The sequence below is a fragment of the Terrapene carolina genome, unplaced genomic scaffold (assembly GCF_002925995.2).
Source record: "Terrapene carolina triunguis isolate 2854851 unplaced genomic scaffold, T_m_triunguis-2.0 Scaffold238, whole genome shotgun sequence".
NCBI classification, from domain to species: domain Eukaryota; kingdom Metazoa; phylum Chordata; order Testudines; family Emydidae; genus Terrapene; species Terrapene triunguis.
This window is the reverse complement of record NW_020664589.1, coordinates 7,630,182-7,653,255: the sequence shown is the minus strand read 5'-3', so window position 1 is coordinate 7,653,255 and position 23,074 is coordinate 7,630,182. Positions and strand designations below refer to the sequence as shown.

Here is a 23,074-nt window from a genome sequence, read left to right as displayed (position 1 = left end):
TGGACCCTCTCCAATTTCTCCACATCTTTCTTGAAATGCGGTGCCCAGAACTGGACACAATACTCCAGTTGAGGCCTAACCAGCGCAGAGTAGAGCGGAAGAATGACTTCTCGTGTCTTGCTCACAACACACCTGTTAATACACCCCAGAATCATGTTTGCTTTTTTTGCAACAGCATCACACTGTTGATTCATATTTAGCTTGTGGTCAACTATAACCCCTAGATCCCTTTCTGCCGTACTCCTTCCTAGACAGTCTCTTCCCATTCTGTATGTGTGAAACTGATTGTTCCTTCCTAAGTGGAGCACTTTGCATTTGTCTTTGTTAAACTTCATCCTGTTTACCTCAGACCATTTCTCCAATTTGTCCAGATCATTTTGAATTATGGCCCTGTCCTCCAAAGCAGTTGCAATCCCTCCCAGTTTGGTATCATCTGCAAACTTAATAAGCGTACTTTCTATGCCAATATCTAAGTCGTTAATGAAGATATTGAACAGAGCCGGTCCCAAAACAGACCCCTGCAGAACCCCACTTGTTATGCCTTTCCAGCAGGATTGGGAACCATTAATAACAACTCTCTGAGTACGGTTATCCAGCCAGTTATTCACCCACCTTATAGTAGCCCCATCTAAATTGTATTTGCCTAGTTTATCGATAAGAATATCATGCGAGACCGTATCAAATGCCTTACTAAAGTCTAGGTATACCACATCCACAGCTTCTCCCTTATCCACAAGGCTCGTTATCCTATCAAAGAAAGCTATCAGATTGGTTTGACACGATTTGTTCTTTACAAATCCATGCTGGCTATTCCCTATCACCTTACCACCTCCACCACCTTCATGGTAGAACTGGAAATAGAATTCAGATCTCCTGAGTTCCAGTCCAATGCCTTATCCACACAACCATCCTTTGGTGGATAGGGGCATAAATCCTACCCACCACCACCACCTCCTCAGGCCCAGTGCCCCAATGCACACAATTATGTAGGTGTCATTATATGCCCTTACCCTGACATTTTTATTCAGTAATAAATGGGGTTGATTGCAAATAACCAAGGGAAATAAGATATTTCAGAGTGATTTAATGTCAGCCTACAAGGATAAAAAACACACACAACCATTTAAATCATTATATTATTTTGTTTTCTGGTCAATAAAAGTAATTGCAATAAAATGCTGTCAGTAGGGTCTGAAATGTGCATCCCCCCTGCTCCCTCCAGATGCTCTTAGGCTCTTTGATTGTGTTAAAACGGACAACGTTATTTCTCCTTGTAGGAGGAGTGTCCGTTATTGTTGCATCCAATAGTCATGAGCTGGATTGGTGTATCACTGGCAGAGTCTCATTACACGTAGATCTGGAAAGGCTGCCAGTTAGAGGGATTCCTGGGAGAAGCCGCTCTTCTTGCCTTTGCAAATGGAGGCGGACCAGCAGTGTTAGCTGCTCTCTCAGCCCGTGGGCTGGTGCCCTTTGCATTAAGAATTTATAATTTGTTATTATCCTGTACATGCTGAGCTGCTTTTACAGAAGACCTGAGGGACCTGGAGAGACCTCTGATCTGTGTTTAAAGCTTCCCTTCATTTGTCATTTTACAGTGCACATTGTCTGAACAGTAGTCAAGTCATAACAAAGGCCTGGTCTACACTAGGCTTTTATGTCGAATTTAGCGCCGTTATATCGAATTAACCCTGCACCCGTCCACACCACGAAGCCATTTAGTTCGACATAGAGCCCTCCTTAAATCGATTTCTGTAATCCTCCACAACGAGAGGAGTAGCGCTAAATTCGAAATGGCCATATCGAATTAGGCTAGGTGTGGATGGAAATCGACGGTAATAGCTCCGGGAGCTATCCCACAGTGCACCACTCTGTTGACGCTCTGGACAGCAGTCCGAGCTCGGATGCTCTGACCAGCCACACCCCGGGAAAATTTGAATTCCTTTTCCTGTCTGGGCAGTTTGAAGCGCAGTTTCTGTTTGGACATCGAGGGGAGCTCAGCAGCAGTGGCAACGATGCAGAGCTCTCCAGCAGAGATGGCCGTGCAATCTAATAGAAAGAGGGCCCCAGCATGGACTGATCGGGAAGTCTTGGATCTCATCGCAGTGTGGGGCGATGAGTCCGTGCTTTCCGAGCTGCGCTCCAAAAGACGGAATGCAAAGATCTATGAGAAGATCTCTAAAGCCATGGCAGAGAGAGGCTACAGCCGGGATGCAACGCAGTGCCGCGTGAAAATCAAGGAGCTGAGACAAGGCTACCAGAAGACCAAAGAGGCAAACGGACGCTCCGGATCCCAGCCTCACACATCCCGTTTCTACGAGGCACTGCATTCCATCCTAGGTGCGGCCGCCACCACTACCCCACCCCTGACCGTGGACTCTGAGGATGGGATATTGTCCGCGGCCGGTTCCTCAGCGGACGGGGAAGAGGAGGAAGGAGATGAGGAGGACGAGGCAGTAGACAGCGCTTACAACGCTGATTTGCCCGACAGCCAGGAGCTCTTCATCACCCTGACAGAGATCCCCTACCAACCCTCCCCAGCCGTTACCCCAGACACAGATTCAGGGGAAGGATCAAGCAGTAAGTGTTTTAAATATCCAAACATTTATTTACAACATAACTGGCATATTTAAAATATTAACAGTAGCTAAAGTGCTTTAAAACATGTAAACATTTATTTGCAACAAAACAGGAAGATTGAAAATATTAACAGTGGGTAAAGTGCTTAAAAACATGTAAACAGGAAAGTCAAACAAAAGGGGAATCAGTGCAAAGTGTATCATGATTACTCCGTCTTTGGGCGCCTCAATATATAGTCCGAACCATTTTAAAAAAATCTCACAATGTCCGCTTCATGATTATAGTGCCCAAAACCCTGCAGTCATTTGTCCCTCCAAGGGCACCTAAGCCAAGAACTGGTCAATGTAACCGGGGATCGAGGCGACATCCTCCGGGGAGAACTCCTCATACACCTCCTGCAGGTGTTTTTCAAGCCTCATCAGCAGGTTCCTGGGCAGGGACAGCTTATTAGGCCCCCCGTGGTAGGACACGTTTCCCTGCCACAACGCCAGCAGGTACTCCGGGATCATGGCCTTGCACAGCAGTGCAGCAAATGGCCCCGGTTTCTGCAGGCTGTCCCGGAGCATCTTCTCCTTCTGGCTCTCGGAGACCTTCAGGAGGGTGATGTCAGGCATGACTCCCTGCTGTGAATTAGGTAGGGGAAAGTTAGTATTGGGACTGCTTGCCCGTCCCTTTACAGAACTGCAACCGCCGGTTTACAGCCACGCGGTTTACAGCCGCGAGGGGCTGGGACAGGGCCAGAGTTCATGCTTGCAGGATTGCTGCCAGCAGAGACTCGCATTGCTTTCTATGTGAAAGGAGGCCAGTGCCACTCTTAAAGTTTTAAGCGGCCACAAGTCTACGGCTTACCATGTTTGCCATCTAGACAAAGTCCGGTGTCCTGCCCTGCTCCTCAGCTCGCCACAGCAAGACCGCAGGCACTGTAGGCGAGGGCCGAAAATTCGACCTTGTCCTCAGTGCGCGTGTGATAGGTGCTCTGCATGGTCTTGTTCACAGAGAAAGACTATGTTCTCTGTTCACAGATACATTGCTCTGTCTCAGGAATTCACTCCCTTTTTCCAATTCCCACAGCCACATCTGCCCAGAGGCTAGCGCACATTAGGAGGAGGAAGAAGAGGACACGGGAAGACATGTTTGCTGAACTAATGGAATGCTCCCGAGCACAGGCAGCCCAGCAGACACAGTGGAGGGAGAACTTGTCCCAAATGCACCGGGCAAACATTGAACGGGAGGAGAGGTGGCGACAGGAGGACAGGCAGGCTACTCAAACGCTGCTTGGACTAATGAGGGAGCAAACGGACACGCTCCGCCGCCTTGTGGATGTTCTGCAGGACCGGAGGCAGGAGGAGAGAGCCCCGCTGCAGTCTCTCTGTAACTGCCCTGCCCCGCCACCAAGTCCCATACCCCCCTCACCCAAAGTCCAAACACGGAGGGGTGGAAGGGGCCGGGAAAAATTTCACTCCACCCCTGCGGACTGCTCTACCACTAGAAGGCTCTCATTCCCCAAAATTTGAAAAGTCCTTTCCTACCCGCCTCACACAAGACCCCGTCCAAGTTTCACCCCCCCGTTCCATGTGCGGTTGTTAATAAAGAATACGTTTCTGTTCATTTCTGTTTCCATCCTCTTCTTTTGGAGGGGAGTCTGTCTGGAGGGGGGGGAAGGGCCTTGGTCATTGGACAGGACAGTCACCTTTAGCAGGGGGCAGGTGCAGCAGCAGGGCACATATACAGTGCAGTGACTAGTTATCCTGGTCAGTCTGGGAGGTGGTTTTCATGTTCTGTGTGGTGGGGGCGGTGGTGTTGCTCTGTGACTTGGTGGCGGGGGAGGGCAGTTACAGATCTTATGCAGCGGTCCTTACCCTGGATCACAGAGCCGCGCAGCAGGGGATCTGTAACCCTCCTCCCCCTGCAAGACAGTCACATAGCCGACACATACACGCAGTCCCGGCCAGGAGGGCTGGCAGGCTCCGTTGAAACAACCAGTCCACCATCGCGGAGCCTGTCATTCCTGGAGTTTAGAAGCATCATTTGCATCACAACCCTAAACCCGCTCCCCGCCACAGTCTGCGTCCCAGGTTTAAAACATTCCCGTGAAAACAGTAATAAAGACAACGGTGTCCATGAACAAAACAGAACAGATTTTATTTTTTGGGAAGGGGGTGAAGGGGGTATGTAATTGGAGAGGATAGTCGACGGCAACTGGGTAAAGAAACGGGGGCAAGTTCAGCTTCTGTGTCCACAAACTTAAAAGTCAATGGGTACCCTGCTCAGCCTTGAAACTGGCTTTCAAAGCCTCCCGGATGCACAGCGCGTCCCGCTGGGCTCTTCTAATCGCCCGGCTGTCTGGCTGGGCGTAATCAGCAGCCAGGCTATTTGCCTCAACCTCCCACCCCGCCATAAAGGTCTCCCCCTTGCTCTCACACAGATTGTGGAGCACACAGCAAGCTGCAATAACGATGGGGATATTGGTTTCGCTGAGATCACAGCGAGTGAGTAAGCTTCTCCATCTCCCCTTGAGACGGCCAAAAGCACACTCCACTACCATTCTGCACTTGCTCAGCCGGTAGTTGAACAGTTCTTTTTCTGTGTCCAGGGCGCCAGTATAGGGCTTCATGAGCCAGGGCATTAGCGGGTAGGCTGGGTCCCCGAGGATCACTGTAGGCATCTCCACATCCCCAACAGTTATCTTGTGGTCCGGGAAGTAAATACCTTCCTGCAGCCGTCTAAACAGACCAGAGTTCCTGAACACGCGAGCGTCATGAACCTTGCCCGGCCATCCGACGTAGATGTTTGTAAACCGTCCCCGATGGTCCACCAGTGCTTGCAGCACCATTGAAAAGTACCCCTTTCTATTGATGTACTGGCTGGCCTGGTGGCCCGGTCCCAGGATAGGGATGTGAGTCCCATCTATAGCCCCACCGCAGTTTGGGAATCCCATCGCAGCGAAGCCATCTATGATGGCCTGCGCGTTTCCCAGGGTCACTACCTTTGACAGCAGTACCTTGACGATTGCCTTGGCTACTTGCATGACAACAACCCCCACGGTAGATTTGCCCACGCCAAAGTGGTTCGCGACTGACCGGTAGCTGTCCGGCGTTGCAAGCTTCCAGAGGGCTATGGCCACTCGCTTCTGGACAGTCAGGGCTGCTCGCATGCGGGTGTCCTTGCGCTTCAGGGCAGGGGACAGCAACTCACAAAGTTCCAGGAAAGTCCCCTTCCGCATGCGAAAGTTTCGCAGCCACTGGGATTCATCCCAGACCTGAAGCACTATGCGGTCCCACCAGTCCGTGCTTGTTTCCCGGGCCCAGAATCGCCGTTCAACAAAATCCACATGCCCCATTGCAAACGTGATGTCCTCGGCGCTGGGTGTCGTGGTTTCTGACAGCTCTGTGCTACTCTCCGACTTCAGGCCCTCACTCCGCTGCCGTAGCCTCCTCGCCTGATTTCTCTGCATCTGCCTCAGGGAAAGGTGTATGATAAGGTGCGAGGCGTTGAGAACGGCCACAACTGCAGCGATGGTCGCAGCGGGATCCATGATCGCAGTGCTGTGGCGTCCGCGCTGTCACTGATCAAAAAGTGCGCGAACTGATTTCCCGCCGGCGCTTTCAGGGAGGGAGGCAGGGCGGTAGTGACTGACGGATGACGACAGTTACCCAAAAGCACCCTCGCCACAATTTTTTACCCAGAAGCCATTGGGGGCTCGACCCAGAATTCCACTGGGCAGCGGGGACTGCGGGAACTGTGGGATAGCTGCCCACAGTGCACTGCTTCCAATGTCGACGCTTTCCCTGGTAGTGTGGACTGACAAAGTCGAATTACTGTCCTTAGTGTAGACACACACGTTCGACTTTCTAATATCGATTGCACATATTCGATTTAACTAAAATCGAACTACTCTCGTAGTGTAGAGATAAGATGTATACCAACTAAAAAAACTCTCGCAAACAAGCCTCAGAGGAAACTTACGCAGCGCCGCAGGTGAATAGCAGTAATGCGCACCTCAGAGGTTTTTTCCTCATCAAGAGCTTCAGTACTAAATTTTCCAAAGTGACTAGGGATTCTGAGTGTCCCAGTTCTTAGGCCCCTCAGGGTATGTCTACATTGCATTTTAAAACCCATGGCAGTGAGTCTCCGAGCTTGGGTCTACAGACTCCGGCTCGTGCTATGGCACCAAAAACAGCTGTGTAGGAAACAGCTGTGTAGGAAACAGCTGTGTAGGCATTTGGGCTCAGGTTGGAGCTTGGGCTCTGAAGCTGGGGAGGGGGATGGGTTCCAGAGCCTCAGCTCTAGCCTGAGCCAGACTGTCTATACAGCTATTTTGAGTACTATAGCATGAGCCCAAGTCTGTAGACTGAGCCTCTGAGAGTCACTGCGGTGGGTTTTGAGAAGCAGTGTAGACAAACCTTTAAAGAGCCTTATTTTTCAGAAAATGCTGAGCCGTCTGCCCTCTGAAAATCAGGCCTGTTTTAAGGTAACTCCAGTTGAGCAGTAAGAAATGGAGCACCAAAATCACTAGTCACTTTGGGAAATTATTTCACCCTTTGTATTAAATAATCCCAAACCCCTAGCTCCCCCCACCACCACCACTTTGTTTGCTGTGAATTTATAACAGTAAATCAATAATGCAAACAAAATATGCAGGTCTGGTTGAAATTCACCCCTACACAGCCTATGTACCACTGAAGTGCTTATGCGGGAGGTAAGTGGTGCATAGGACTTGTGCTTGCCCTCTGCACAAGCTGAATTTCACCTTCGGTGAATAAGCAGCTGGTTTTGTCTTGCTTTAAACATAAAGCTGGGCTAAACTCTGCAATTCTTACTCACTTGTTACTCAGGCAAAATTCCTATTGACTTCATTGGGATTTTGCCCTGGTAATGTCTGCATGAGGTCTGTGGGATTAAGCCTAATGTGAATTGCTCAGTTTATACCAACACACCTTCTTTCTAAGCGCTTCCTTCCCACCGGGTCGAGCTGTACATGAAAGCATTGCTTCTTTCCAGATAGTCATTTGCATGTTCTGGAACGGTGAATCCTATTTACAGTTTATTTACCTTAGTGACATTCTTGTGATTTCTAACAGCTGCTTTTCCACTTTGACTCATAATTAATTTATGAATTTTGCTTTCTGGTCAACTAAGGGTTAATGGCTACAGTGTCTCTGGGTATGTACAGGAAGTAGGGTGACCAGATAGCAAGTGTGAAAAATCAGGACAGGGGGTCGGGGGGCAATAGGCACCTATATAAGAAAAAGCCCCAAATATTGGGACTGTCCCTATAAAATCGGGACATCTGGTCACCCTAGCAGGAAGAGGCAGCTGCATTTCATAAATACCCTCATGTACTGTGTACAGATTTTGTGTTGGCTCTTCTAAGAGGAGAGCAAGTAATGGAAACATCAGATGCTTTTGAATGTTAGGTCAGCAAATTCATTTGGCCTCATCTCCTTTCTGTTAGCAGCTGTACCCCACAACAGTTCTTCACTAAATGACCATTTGACTGAGCATCTTATAAAAATGCATCCTTCTTAGAAGTTTCCTCACTTTATATTACAAAGTACAGTACTGGGGGGAAATATGTAAACTGCAAACTTCTGATTTAGTAAAGATCAAATGTGGGGCAAAAAACTTTCATTAGGGATGTAATAATAAGGCATGGACTATTATACAATGTGAGACTAATTAACTTTGTGTCAGATGCTTGGGACCGTCTTACTCCATTTTTATTGGGCTCCTAGGTGCTATGTTAATACAAATAATAATTCTTACTCAGTTGCACTTCAAGTGAATTCACTGGGTATTTTGCCTGAATAAGGACTAAGTAAAAGTGGGGTCATGAGCTCAGGAATTTGCACATTGTAAGCTAGCCTATGAATCAACATGTTGCAGTCAATAATTTTTAGCCATAAATATAAAATAATGCAAGGTTAACAATTCAAAATAGCAATTTCCTTACTTACTTCCATTGGTCCTGCCTTGTGGTTGTATGTTGTCTGTAAAATTCTTCTTAGAGTAAGATGACCAGAAGTGTGCATAGTACTCCAAATATGATCTAATTCATCCCTTGGTGCTGGAATAATTTCCACTGTTTATATCTCCAGTTCTAGGAGATAGGATATCTCCATTTATATACTTCTATTTATGTAGCCCAGAATTTAGTTTGCTTATTTTACTGCAGCTAAACAGAGCACCACATATCTGAGTTTTATCAGCCACAGTTCCAAACCTTCCTTTTCCTCGTTGTTTGCAAGCATTTGAACACTTGTTTCTATTGCAATAAATTGGACCTACAAATAGGTGTTATAATTGTGCGGTGGTTCTCCAAATTATTTATGCTGCGTGCCACTTCACAAGCACCTGGATTGACTTCTCTTCCGACATCCCAGCTGTCCCTGTGTTTCACTCTGCAGACCACCGGAAATGTTTCTGCAGACTATTGTGCTCCATTAGCAGAGGCTTGAGAACCACTGTTGTAGGGAGATGGACTTCTGGTTTCAAGGTGTGATTGAGTCAATAAGGCTGTCGAGCGGTATGGATGAATCTTGGTACTCTTCTTAGTGCATATTTACTACCATTGGGTGGTGGTGGTTGCTGTTATTTTTTATTGTTTTACTGTAGCACTGATAGGCTCCAAACAATATCAGGGTCCTGTTGGGCTAAGTGCTGTACAGACCCTTAGTGAGAGACAGTCCCTGCCCTGCAGGGTTTACAGTCTAACTGGACAAGACAGACAAAACATGGGGAAAAAGGAAGTATTGTTATCCCCATTTTACAGGTAGGGAATAGAAGCATTGAGAGATTTGCCGAAGGTTGCACAAGGGAATCTGTGGCAGAGCTAGGAACTGAAACCAGATCTCCCAAGTCCCAAAACAGTGCCTTAACCACAAGTCCATTCTTTCTCTGGTTGTCAGGCTTACCCGCCCAACTGGTAGGAGGTAGGTAGTCCCAGGACTAACTGGGCTTGTACATGTCTGGCATGTGTATGAACATGAATTTTTGTTTGCAGTGTAGATGGGACCAGAACTGTTAAAGAACTGGGGTTAGGATTTGTGTTACAGCTTTGTAATGCTGGTGGTTCTTTCTGAACTCTATAAATCAGATATGTCTTACTCATTAGAGCCTTATTTGGTATTTTATTGTTCTAATATTTCTCTCATTAGTGTGTGTTCAGATAAGCTGGCAGAACTACATGCAGTGCTAACGCACTAGATAACATTTGCTAGGGTTTGATAATGAAGCTCCCTATCAGCTGTTTGCTTGTCTGTATTTGGCTACATTCAGCCAAGGGTTTTCAGGGATTCACAGCTTGTTAGGTTTCTGCCTTCTAATGATTGAAATTAACAATCTGTTTTCCTTCTACTTTTCCCAAGGAAATCAAATGTTGAAAACCTATTTCCTGCTTACTCAATGAGATGGTCAAAATGCTTATGGCATAATAGTTAATCATAGGACCTGATCCTTCCAGCACGAAAGTCAAAGGGTGAAACCCTGGCCCCATTGAAGTCAATGGCAAAATGCCCACTATCCTTAATGAGGTCAGGATTTCACCAGCTGAGTCTAATCACGTGAGTAAAGTTACTTGTTCTTTGTTTGTATAGCGCTTAAGAACGATGGGGTCTTTGGCCATGACTAGGGCTTCTAGGTGTAACAGTAATGCAAATAATTAATAATAATAATACTCGTGTGTTTGCAGGATTGGTCCCATAAATTAAAAAAAGGAATAAATAACAATGGGATAATAATACACTACTTGAAAATCATTTGTAATGTATTGTGACATAGGACCTGATTATGAAACCCATACTCACTCAGTCCCACTTAATGGATAGTTTTAGCAAGGGACTTAAATGCATGCTTAATTTTAGGGTTGTGAGTGGTCCTATTGACTTAGAGATGTGCTCGAGCACCTTGTTGAGTTGAGACTGAAGTCAATAGGACTATTTGTCCATAAACTATAACGTTAAAAATTGATTATAGTCTTGTAAATGCTACTGATGATACTGCTACCAGGAGAAGTCCCATTGCACTCTCTGGTAATGAATACTTGCAGTTATAAGCAGTGACTCATGGTTTGTGTTGCAGCATCAGGCACTGTGACCGAAATGTTATAGGAACAATTGAAAACATTCCTGAAATTGGTGAAGTATTTCTTAGCATGCTTTTATCATTAACCTATTTTGAAGTTGTTCATATTTGCATTTCAGTCTGGTCTTGTCTTTACCAAAGACAGATCTATTGTTTGGCAGGCGGCAACTTAGCGGTGCTTCATCTGACACACTTGTCTGTCCAAAATTTAAAAAAACCCTCCATCAAACTTTTAACTGGAAACTCTGCACTTCTGGACAAGACCAACTGCTGAGAAGTTGGACTGCTCCACTCATTGTGGATTGATTGTACCCTGGAAACAGTTTTTTTGTGGGGAGATTTTTTTTTCCCCTTTTCAGTTATTCATCTGTCTTCTACCACAACAGCCTGTGGGAGTTATGTTTTGCCTGTGTAAAGCTAAAAGACAATATATCTATTGACCCTTTTGCTGTTTCTGGAATGTCTCTTTTGAAAAGTTCCCTTGAATTGTTCTCAGCAAAACATGCTCCATTCTTCATCCTTACTACAGACTGAAATGGTAAATAGGATAGGAGAAATTTTTAACATCCCTCAAAAAAACTAATTGACAGTTTTTCCCTAACACAGAACCATACTGGGGGATGTGACATAGTCTGAATAATGTATTATTTTTTTTAAAACCTCTCTGACACATCATTGTAATGGCATGATAACATAATAATAGCCTCTTGTTCCTCACAGAATTTCTGAATGCTAATCGTAAAAGGGTCATGTCCATAATCCATTGAAGTCAGTTACATTGTCTTCAATGGGAGTTGGACAAGGTACAGTATGACAACACCCCTACTGCCTGTTTAAAACTCCACTTTAGCCGATTTCATAATATGTTGCATCTCAGCATTCATACCAAGAGGCTCAGTACCTGGAATTTAGGTCTTTACACCAGTATTCTTTACTTTTCCAATTCACCTTCGCAACATGAGCATTTAAAAAAAAATCTTTGTATAATAAAAGGAATTCAAAGAGTTTTCCATTATAAAGTACTATGTTTTAGTTAGAGCTCAGTAAGCAGATACTTAAATTACACTGCATGCATGCGAAAATTATTGATAAATCCGAGAAATTTTCCAACCCTAATATACAGTGTCCATCCTATACAAAAACGCACCCTGTTGCTAAACTGCAGAATTCTTGGAGTATAACTTTTAAAAGTAGCTGTTCTAAGTAGCCTCATGTGAGACTCAAACATGCCCTATAATCCATGTTACATCAGAAAAAAATGTTTGCCAGGTTTGAAATTCTTTTAATTCCTAAATTTAAGGGGGGGGGGGATTTTCTGAATGAAGTACTTCATCCATAAAAGACTGTAGACCATAACTGATCTCTGCTCCAATGCCACCCATTTAGCTCACCTTTTTTCCCCATCTCCAAAGGCTTGCTGGGATCATTACAGGCATCTGGAACAACCAGTAGCTGCTGTGTGCAAGTCTGGTTAAGGCAATTCAGTGGTTAGATAGAAAATTGGTGCAGGAAATGTGGCAAACATAAGTTTGATACCACAGTGTTTGTTTTTTCCTGCTAACTGGTAGAGAGAGGCAAAAGCACTGTTGCCAAACTGTGCAGCTGTTCAGTTTGTTTTCCAGCATGGGAGACAAATCTGTGTACATAAGGCCTGGTTTTTAGAAGTGCTGAATACCCACAAATCCCATTGCTGTCAACATGGGTTGCAGCTACTGGCGCCTCTAAAAATCAGGCCATTAAAACACGTCACATAATCCTTTGTTTTATTTTAACTTTACAAATGTTTAGCATCATCATGGCATAATAAACCCAGCCTCTTACATGGACATTTTATGCTGTATTTTTTACTGAGTACTGGAAATGCCATTCAATTAATAGCTACAGCTTTAAGTTCTTCCCACTTACCATCAAGATCTAGCGTGGCAAGCTGAGAAAGGAAGCATCATCATTCAGACAGAAATAATGGCAGTTTTGTGCACCTCCTATGCTAGAGAGGGTTCTAATGGGTCAAATCCCTGGCTGGTGTAAATTGGAATAGCTCTGTCAAAGTCAGATAAAGCTATGGCAGTTTATACTAGCTGAGGATCTGGACCTACAGATCTGCCTCATCCTTCATTTATAACTCAGGTATTTATAGAAAGCATGACTTTGAAATAACTGAACACTAAAATCTGAGTTGTGGTTTTGATGGAAATCTGGATTTTACCATGTCCTGGCTGATATGGGCTAAAAAGACTAACAATGCAGCAGATATCAGGCTGCAGTTCAATTTTTAAGAAATTGTCTCTTAATTAGAAGTGCTTCATCTGTGACCTTTAGGTTTTCTTGTTGCATATGAGCTTTAAGAAAGAATTGCTTTAGCAAAAGCAGACTAAGGACAGCTAAGAAGGAGGCAGTATGCTTCATATGCATGTTTATTTGGAGGCCCATAAACTAATGTTGAAAAAGGGATTCCATGAAGAGGGGGCCCTCATTAGTTTTCAGCATGACAGGTGAGATGCAAAGCAAAAAAACCAAAACAAACCTCTGTGTGCTCTTTATTGCTTCTTTATGATCATAGAATCATAGACTGTCAGGGTTGGAAGGGACCTCAGGAGGTCATCTAGTCCAACCTCCTGCTCAAAGCAGGACCAATTCCCAACTAAATCATCCCAGCCAGGGCTTTGTCAAGCCTGACCTTAAAAACCTCTAAGGAAGGAGATTCCACCACCTTCCTAGGTAACCCATTCCAGTGCTTCACCACCCTCCTAGTGAAAAAGTTTTTCCTAATATCCAACCTAAACCTCCCCCACTGCAACTTGAGACCATTACTCCTTGTTCTTTCATCTGGTACCACTGAGAACAGTCTAGATCCATCCTCTTTGGAACCCCCTTTCAGGTAGTTGAAAGCAGCTATCAAATCCCCCCTCATTCTTCTCTTCTGCCGACTAAACAATCCCAGTTCCCTCAGCCTCTCCTTATATGTCATGTGCTCCAGCCCCTTAATCATTTTTGTTGCCCTCCGCTGGACTCTTTCCAATTTTTCCACATCCTTCTTGTAATGTGGGGCCCAAAACTGGACACAGTACTCCAGATGAGGTCTCACCAGTGTCGAATAGAGGGGAATGATCACATCCCTTGATCTGCTGGCAATGCCCCTGCTTATACAGCCCAAAATTCTGTTAGCCTTCTTGGCAACAAGGGCACACTGTTGACTCATATCCAGCTTCTCGTCCACTGTAACCCCGAGGTCCTTTTCTGCAGAACTGCTGCCTAGCCACTCGGTCCCTAGTCTGTAGCAGTGCATGGGATTTTTCTGTCCTAAGTGCAGGACTCTGCACTTGTCCTTGTTGAACCTCATCAGGTTTCTTTTGGCCCAATCCCCTAATTTGTCTGGGTCCCACTGTATCCTATCCCTACCCTCTAGCGTATCTACCACTCCTCCCAGACCTCATTTGTTGTTCTTCTTTGGTTATATTGTAACTATCTAGTCTTGATGTATATTTTCTCTTCTGGAGAATTCTGTCAGTCTTTGGAAGACTTCACTTGGAATGTGACTTCACATCTGGAGGTTTAAACCTGAGCTCTGGTTCTATGGACCCAGCCCACTTGAAAGGAGAAGGGAGAAAAAGCTGAAAAAGCTGCAGCTCAGGTTTCAAACACTCACTTCTGAGGTCGTGGATCTGGTCTTCCAAAGCCTGTCCTCTAGGAAAAGCCAAGCCAAGACCAGAAATTTCCAATGTAAAAAGAAGTAGGAATAACTCCATCTCTTTGGAGCTTTCTTTATGTATAAATGAGCAGTAAAGAATCCAAAAAAAATAGTTTTGTATTTTATGTCCTGTGCAGTTTGCCTTTAAATTACTCCTATGATTCCCTCTCCAATGTGACTGTGTGACTCAGTGCCTGCAGCTCTAGACTACTGCATCTATTAGGATTCGGAATCTGAAATGTAATGTTCCCAACTTATATTTTCATTATTCTGTAACTCCCACCGGAGTACAAGAACAGAGCTATAAAATATAACTCTGTTAATATTAAAGTGGTGATGTTAGTAGTAATAAGTGTAAAAAAAAATCCAGGCTTTTTTATATTTTATTTTAAGATCAAAATACCTCACTGCAAAAACATTTAAAATGTCTTGAGCTTGCCCAATGCAAAAAAAAAAAAAGGTGAGGAGGAACAATAACATTACTGTAGCTCTCAGATAGAAATTCTTGTTTTGGAATGTAACCAATTCTAGTTACTCATCTGCTGTGTTTTTATTCTGGGGCAGTTACACTCACATTGAAAACTATGGACCCTGTCCTGCAAACATTTAGATATGAGATACTTTACTCATGTGAAACTAATGGGCCTCCTTGTGGGAGTGATTTGCAGGATCAGGCCCTAAATCTGTATTATCGAATTACTTGTTTTATGTAAACAGAACTGGGCTGTCCATAGAACTTAGCTCAAACAATGGATTGCTCTTAGATGGCTGTACAGAATTGGATTCATAAGTATATATTGCTCTATAGCAGCTGGACCATGAGTAAGAGGTAGGGGAAGGGACAATCTTACAAAAATCTGCCAGGCAATAATAGTAATGTATGGGTGACTTCATTTTTATATTGTGTTTTTCTGTGTAAAAATGTAGCAATAATTGTTCCTTAATCAAATTTAATGCAAATGTGTGTGTATAATAAGTGATATAGCTCTCATGTAGAAAAACAACTGAACTGTCCTCTAGGGATTTCATTGTGTATAAATAAAATTCCTGAAGACATACATGCTTGCTTACCATAATTAGCAGAGAGTTGGAAGAATCTTGGGAACATTTCATAAGGATGTTTTCTTTGATTTAGTTCACTTATCTGTTTCTAATTATAGTATTTTGATTTTAATGCTACTGTTTTGGCTCTTGACATGCACATCATGCCCAATGAGTTCTCACTGGGTTTCTTAAATCATTTTATGAAACGAAGATAAAATGAATCCAGGAAAGTTTTTTACAATCAAATGTGCTTGCAAAAGAAATTGCAGAACTGAGTGAAATAAATAATTAGGTGATATCTATGAGCTGGATGGATAGATGAGGAACAGGAGATCTGAAACCTTCTGGCACAATTTGTTACTTTCCATTTATCATGCGTAAAATGTTTCATGATTTGATATTTTATGTGGATTTATTGTCAGGAAACTATTGTCTGCCTGGAACAGTTCACAGAATAACCCAATTCTGAACTGTTCTAATAGAATTGTTTTGGGAGGGAATGAGTGATTGAACCTGGCAGTATTTTAGGAATGAATCTTAAAATTCAAAACCTCCAGAAATATTCTCAGCTATGCTCCAAGGGTTAGGTAAAAAGTGTTAGATTAGTAGCATGCCTGGATGCCTGAAAATTCCAATTAACTTCTCTGAGACCAGCATTTGGTCCAGGGACACGAGACTCTTTCTGGAACAGATGGGAGCATATACAGGTGAGGTGCGCTACGTCAGAACAGAACGGGCAACAATGCACTGGCTGAGAGAATAGAAACCAGGAGAGAGTGAACAAGTGAACAGAGGATAGGAGGCAAAGGCATATGGAGTGGGGGGTGAGGGAGGGAGGGAGGGATGCTGTGCAAAGGCCAACAGCGAGGAAGGAAAAGGCAGCTAAAATAAACAGATGGGGTAGACAGAGAGGAAAATAATATTGGACAGTGTAACGGATGACAGAAGGCCTCAGGAAGGAGAATCTAAAAAGAGAGAGAGATCAGCAAATATGAAGGAAGGGTCACTCAAGGAAGTGCATCTGTGTAAATGCAGAGGCATTGGGAAGAGCATGGTGGGAGCACAGCATTGTGGTATTGGTTCTAGTGTGGGGAAGCAAAACAATCTCTGCTGGCTAACGGGGAAGTAGATCGTTCAGAGGAGAGCAAAAAACATGGGAGCAGGCCTGGGGTGGAGTGGGAAGACTAGCCATATGTGTCGAGAAGTTCAGAAGTAAGGAAGAGAGGAGTGAGCTGGATGAGCTACAGCTATGACAGTCTTGTTATGGGAATAAGGGGATGATCACAGAATTCAAACGTGTGCATGGAAAGAACAAATTGGTGAGAATAGGAGAGATCAGCTGCCCAAACATAAACTGGAGCATAGGAACTGGAGGAAATAAATTGAGCAGTAACATTACAGCTAGGGTGCAAGATTTCTTCCTCAGATAATAATGAAAATGAGTGGAGATGTCAGAACCGAAGGCATGTTTAGGCCATAATAACCATTATCTCCTTAGTCAAACTAAGAACACAGTTCTAAAGAGTCCGGTCTTGCAAGCTCTCCCAGTGCCTACCTCCCGTGATTTCAAAGAGATCTCGAAGCACAGAAGGTTCACGGGATTGGGCCCAACTATTCACAGTATTTAGAAAAGGCCAGGTCCTGCAAAGTGCAGAGTAGATTCCTGGATGTCAAAAGTGAGAACATGAAAAGGAAAAATAAGGACTATGAATTTTGGCAGTGTAAATTTGGAACAAATACTTGGAGCAGGTAAGATTTAATGGAGGAGGAGAATGAACAAAGAGAGACAGTAAAAATGGAAAGTGTGCAAAGATCCATCTGCTAATGTTTCCCCCAAAGTTTAGTGTGTGCTGAATAGTGGTAAATGCAGTAGGAATAAAATCGGAGTGGCTAAAACATACAGTCCTAGTCTGGTGCAACTTACCTTTAAATAGTGTAAAATATAATGTTCTTTTGGCTTTTCCTCAGGCAAGACAGCAAGCACAAATACGACATCAAATGGCAGAAGACAGCAAAGCAGAATACTCATCCATTCTTCTGAAATTTAACCACGAGCAACGCGAACATTATCACACACACATACCAAACATCTTCCAGGTGAGATCTCCTAGTACTGACTTACAGCAGCCCGTGTTCTCGGTGTGGCTACATCGACTAGATACATTGCAATGTATTGGTGGTAACCAGCTTAATTCTGTGATACCAGTTCTTCGCTCTGCAGAAACCGCAGCACCACATTAGCAGACACTGGACATGATGCAACAACCAGGATCTCTAAAAGAAGTTGCTCTCTTTTTGGTGGGAGCAACAATTCCTATGAATCCAAAGAGATGTTATGGAGTTCAGTCTACTAAACTCCCTCTGACCTCTGAGCTAGCTACCAGACTGATTGATAATGTGGGAGGTGGGAATCTGTTAGTTGGTATGGTAGGAGGGGGCATGCCTGATGACATTACTCATAGTCTCGTTTTATTACACTCTACGTCCATGCATCTGGGGAATGAGAGCATTGCTTGCATTGTTGGGGCAGGAATCAACTGAGAGAATTGTCATCTATAAAACCGTATGCTCCTTTGTGATCTGTTTTCAAACCTAGATTTCAAAGATGTTTAGATTTATACCACGTTAATGTTGGGCAATAGCTTAATGGATGTCAAGGGGGCAGATGCTTACAGTTTGATTACATTTACTAAAAATGTCAGATGATGATCAAAAAAGACATTGCAGAGAGAAAGTTAAAACTGCTGTGCTTTTTATTCATGGTCATTCAAGCCAATGTCTAGGATAAATTATTCCAAGGTATTTTGTGTTATTAAAAAAAGCAGCATCCCCAGGCCATGTATACACTTCTTACAAGGCCTTTAGAGACCATAAAACTTTGGATCTGGTAAGCACACTGAATTGAACTTACATCCTTGGCTAAGCATAGTTTGGGTGCCGGTGCATTACCAGTGCTCCAGAAAATTCCCTTGCTTTGCTTTAAGTGTTAAAGTAGCGTTCAGAGAGCTTGTTTTACTTTTAAAAGAATAATATCAGAGTGTTCTTTCCTGTAATTGTTTCATTTTTCTGTTGATCATGGTCGGGTCACAGTTTAACAGGAAAAAAATGCATATGAGGGGGTGGTTCTCAGCAGTCAGTGTCCTATCAGGTCTTATGTTTCAACATGAAACATGCACCTTTGACACCTGGACACACACTGTGCCTCCTATTATGATCCATCATAACAGGAATATGCAACATCTGGTTTTCCTGTGTCCTAAACCAGAGGTCAATGGAACAGATACTGGAGATCCTTGGCACTCTCTGTAGTGATCAATAGGGCGCCTATGTTGAGATGCCCTGATGTAAACGGTATAAAGTAATGTGGAGATTACTCTGAGGCCATCCTTTGATCTCCGATATCACTAAACCGTACATTACATGAGAATAACCATCTTAATTTGCCTGGGTTTAAAGTCTTATTTAAACAATTATTATAACAGGAGCTGTTTTGTTGCAGAAATTAAAATTAATTGAAACTGTGAAATAACTTTTGATGTTTGATCAAAGTGAAATGTAATGTTTCAGAAAATACAAGAGATGGAGGAAAGGAGGATAGTGAGGTTAGGCGAATGCATGAAAACCTATGCAGAAGTGGACCGCCAGGTGATCCCCATAATAGGGAAGTGTCTGGATGGAATAACAAAGGCAGCAGAATCAATTGATCAGAAAAATGTAAGTGTTGAATGTTGTATCTTCTTTCTCCTGTGTTCTTTATTATTTATTAGTTGTATAGTATAGGGGGAGGGATAGCTCAGTGGTGGGGGAGGGATAGCTCAGTGGTTTGAGCATTGGCCTGCTAAACCCAGAGTTATGAGTTCAATCCTTGAGGGGGCCACTGAGGGATCTGGGGCAAAAATCAGTACTTGGTCCTGCTAGTGAAGGCAGGGGGCTGGACTCAATGACCTTTCAAGGTCCCTTCCAGCTCTATGAGATAGGTATATCTCAATATATTAACAAGTCGGGAGCTAGAACCCTGTTGTACTAGGCACTGTACAGATACAGAACATAAAGATGGTCCCTGCCCCAAATTGCTTACAACCAGCTACAGTCAGGGCCGGCTCCAGGCACCAGCGTAGCAAGCAGGTGCCTGGGGCGGCCAATGATGAGGGGGGCGGCACATCCGGCCGTTCGGCGGCGGGGCCGTCACTCCCTCTCGGATCGAAGGACCTGCCGCCAAATTGCCGCCGATCGCGCCGCTTTTTTTTTGTGTGTGCTTGGGGCGGCAAAAACGCTAGAGCCGGCCCTGGCTACAGTAACTCCCCACCTAAAGTCCTCTTGCTTAACGTTGTTTCGATCTTACGTCCCTGCTCAATTACAGAACATGTTCCATTTAAAGTTGTGCAATGCTTCACTATAATGTCATTTGGCTGCCTGCTTTGTCCACAGCTGGCAGCCCACTATCAGCTCCCCTACGCCCCTCCCCTCCCCCAGCACCTCCCGCCCGCCGGCAGACCCTGTGGATCAGCGCCTTCCCCTTCCTCCCCCTGCCTCCTGTCCATGGCAATCAGCTGGCTTGCGGCGTTCAGGAGGGAGTGGGGAGGACTCGGTGCGCAGGTTCCCCCTGCCTCCCGAACGCCGCAAGCCAGCTGATTGCCACGCAGGAGGTGGGGGGGATGGAGGGGGAGCCTGCGCGCCGTGTCCTCGCTCCTCCCCCCGCTCCCCGAATGCCGCAAGCCAGCTTATTGCTGCTGGCAGGAGGCAGGGGAAGGCGCGAGGACGCGGTGTGCGGAGTAAAGAGGGGGGGAAGAAGAGGCGGGTTAAGGGTGGGGGCTTGGGTGAAGAGGTGGCATGGGCGGGCAAAGGGTTGAGCCCCCGGCCCCTGGTGCTTGCAGAGTAGGGGAAGCTGCTGCTGTGCAACGTGCTTCTCCTAGCCTACAGCACCTTCAGCCTCCTTGCCTGCCTCATTGTCTCCAGTGCCAGTGGGCTGTGCCTGCGTGGGGTAAGACGGGGGGGCACCTCTCAACTATAGTACTGTACTGTATGGCAAAAAAAAATGTCCCTGGAATCTAACCCCACCCCCCCCATTTACATTCATTCTTATGGGGAGATTGGATTTGCTTAACATCGTTTCACTTAAAGTCGCATTTTTCAGGAACAGAACTACAACGTTAAGTGAGGGGAGTTACTGTACACTGTTAAGAAAAAAATTGAAACACAGAACTTGCACCCAAACCCAGTTAGTGCACAGAAAAGGTGTTCCCTTATCACATATTGACTAAGGATAGCTCTAGTGCGTGTTTTATTTTATGAAAGATAGTTGCTTTGTCTTCTTCTTACAGAAAAAAATCTGTTCTTCTCACAGATGTATTTGTTTAGCAAGTTAATCCATAGGGTCGTTTGTCTTTTAAGAAGGAAAAGTTTCTTTACCAAATTTACTCCATTAACATGTATTCTATACATAAATGTTTTGTTCGGATGTATTGAGATTAGATAATGTGTTCTAAAGATGTGGCTGTTAGGGCTTGTATACACTACACAGTATTGTTGACAAAAATCGGCTTTCGTCAGCAAAATAGTTTAGGTGTACACATTTGAAATGCTCTTCTCACTGATGTAACTCCCCTGTTTCACTGAAAAAATAAAACCACCTCGACAAGAGGCATAGAGCTTTTTGCAACATAATTAGAGTGACGCAGCATCAGTGTAGACAGCACTTGCGTATGTCACCCTAATTGGCCTCCAGGAGCTGTCCCACAGTGCCCATCATGACCGCACTGGTCAGCAGTTTGAACTCCACTGCCCTGAAGGTACACAGGCATGTGCCGCTCTCCCGTTTAAATACCTGGGAATTTTTGAATTTCCTGTTTGGATGGCATAGACTATTCACACAGCATCTTCCCAGGTGACCATGCTGGCTTTCTGCAACAGACAGGCTCCCACATGGAGTGTGCCGGAGCTGTTGGATCTGCTGGGTCTGTGGGGAGAGGAGGCTGTGCAGTTGCAGCTTCGATCAAGTCGTAGGAACTTTGATATCTATGGGCAGATTGCTCGTGGCATGCAGGACGAGAGACACAAAAGGGACATGCAGCAGTGCCATGCTAAGATCAAGGAGGTGCGGCAGGCATGCCAGAAGGCAAGAGAGGCCAACTGTTGCTCTGGTGCAGCACCAAAGACATGCTGCTTCTACAAGGAGCTGCATGCCATCCTCGGTGGCAACCCCACCACCAAGAGCCCTATGGATACATTGGGCTGGAGGCAGCGGCCAGTGGAGTCAACCCTGAGGACGAAGTGGTGGATGAGGAAGTGGAGTTGGAGAAGCATGTGGGACATGCAACAGAGTCGTCCAGTGGCGTGTCAAGCCAGGATCTATTTTTGACTCTGGAGGGGTCTAGCCAGACCCAGCACTCTGACTCACATGAAGCAGGAGAGGCAAGCTTTGGTAAGCATGCGTTTTGCTTGATACTGCACAGTGATAGGAGATTGAGGTCTCATTTACTTTGTTATATGGTAGAGAAGGAATAAGAGATAGAAATTAACAACAAAGCCTATGTAGCTATGCATTGGGGGCCCTGCGGAAAAGTTTGTTAATGTATACTGGGATGTCTTGGGAATCCTCCATAGGAAACTTTCGTGTAGATACTCTGCAATCCTCTGCCAAAGGTTCCTTGGCAAAGCTGTCTTGTCTCTCCCCCCGCTCCATGCCAACCGGCAGGGACCAAAGTGGCATACAGGTGAGCAGCATATGGACCCAGCCTGAAACTGCACACATGCAGGAGATGCACCCTTGCATCCTGGGTTACCCTCAGAAGTGAGATATCGGGTTCGATTACCCAAGCCTGTGGAAAAAGGTGCCAATATTCAGAATCCTCTCCCTAGGCGCATGTAGTGACCCTCTTCGCAAACCATCCAGTTAATGAAAAACTCAGGCTGGATAGCCTGGAAAGGAGATGATAATAGATGAACAAGAGTGGATGATAAAGCTACTGGAGGGCCAGACAGAGAGGCTCAAGTCCCTCATAGTGCTGCAGTCTGAGCACATCCGTGCATGACTCCCTCTGCAGCTAATACAGAACGCCATTCCATGCCCTTCCCAAACTCCCCCAACACATTTCTTCCATGTTCCTGTTCCGTCACAGTACCCCTTGCACTCCACCCTGAGAGCCTGGTTTCATGAAGAAAGCTGGAGTTACACACAACTGGAAAGTCTTAACCGAGAGACACTTTCTCATTGCCGTGTCCCCAGTTTGCCAAAAACAAACAAAAACAAAAGTTTTATCCTTTAATTAAAGTGTAGTCTTTGAAACAAAATGAGTCTTTATTTGTGTCATGCACATGGTCGTTGCTGCTAAAATTCAGATACAGTGGCTATAGGCAGGAACATTTGCTCACTAGAATTAAAGGTCAGGAAGCAAGCATTACAAGGGTCATTCAAGGTGGCAAGTAAACATTGTCTGTCTGAATGCATCACATAAAGACACATTACTGGGCCTCATTGTCAAAATGCTCCTTCAAAGCCTCCCTGATTCGAAATAGCCCCCCATTGAGCCCCTCTAATTGCCCTGGTATCTGACTGCTCAAAACCAGCAGCCAGCCAATCCACCCCAGCTCTCCACCTCTGGGTAAACTTTTCCCCCTTCGTTTATAACAAAGCAAATGTTATGCAGAGCACAGCAGGCTGCTATGATCATTGGAATATTTTCC

The 23,074-nt window shown here is 44.9% G+C and overlaps 1 protein-coding gene across 6 annotated transcripts in view; it reads left to right on the top strand.

Annotated features, from left to right (window-relative positions):
• Window positions 1-23,074, top strand: part of FNBP1 (formin binding protein 1) — a 90,469-nt gene that overhangs the window by 27,319 nt on the left and 40,076 nt on the right. For all 6 annotated transcript variants that reach the window (XM_029912750.1, XM_029912753.1, XM_029912752.1 and 3 more), the window contains exons 4-5: window positions 17,360-17,488; window positions 18,959-19,105. In XM_029912750.1, coding sequence (XP_029768610.1) covers window positions 17,360-17,488; window positions 18,959-19,105 — 276 coding nt within the window. The remainder of the gene's footprint in view (window positions 1-17,359; window positions 17,489-18,958; window positions 19,106-23,074) is intronic.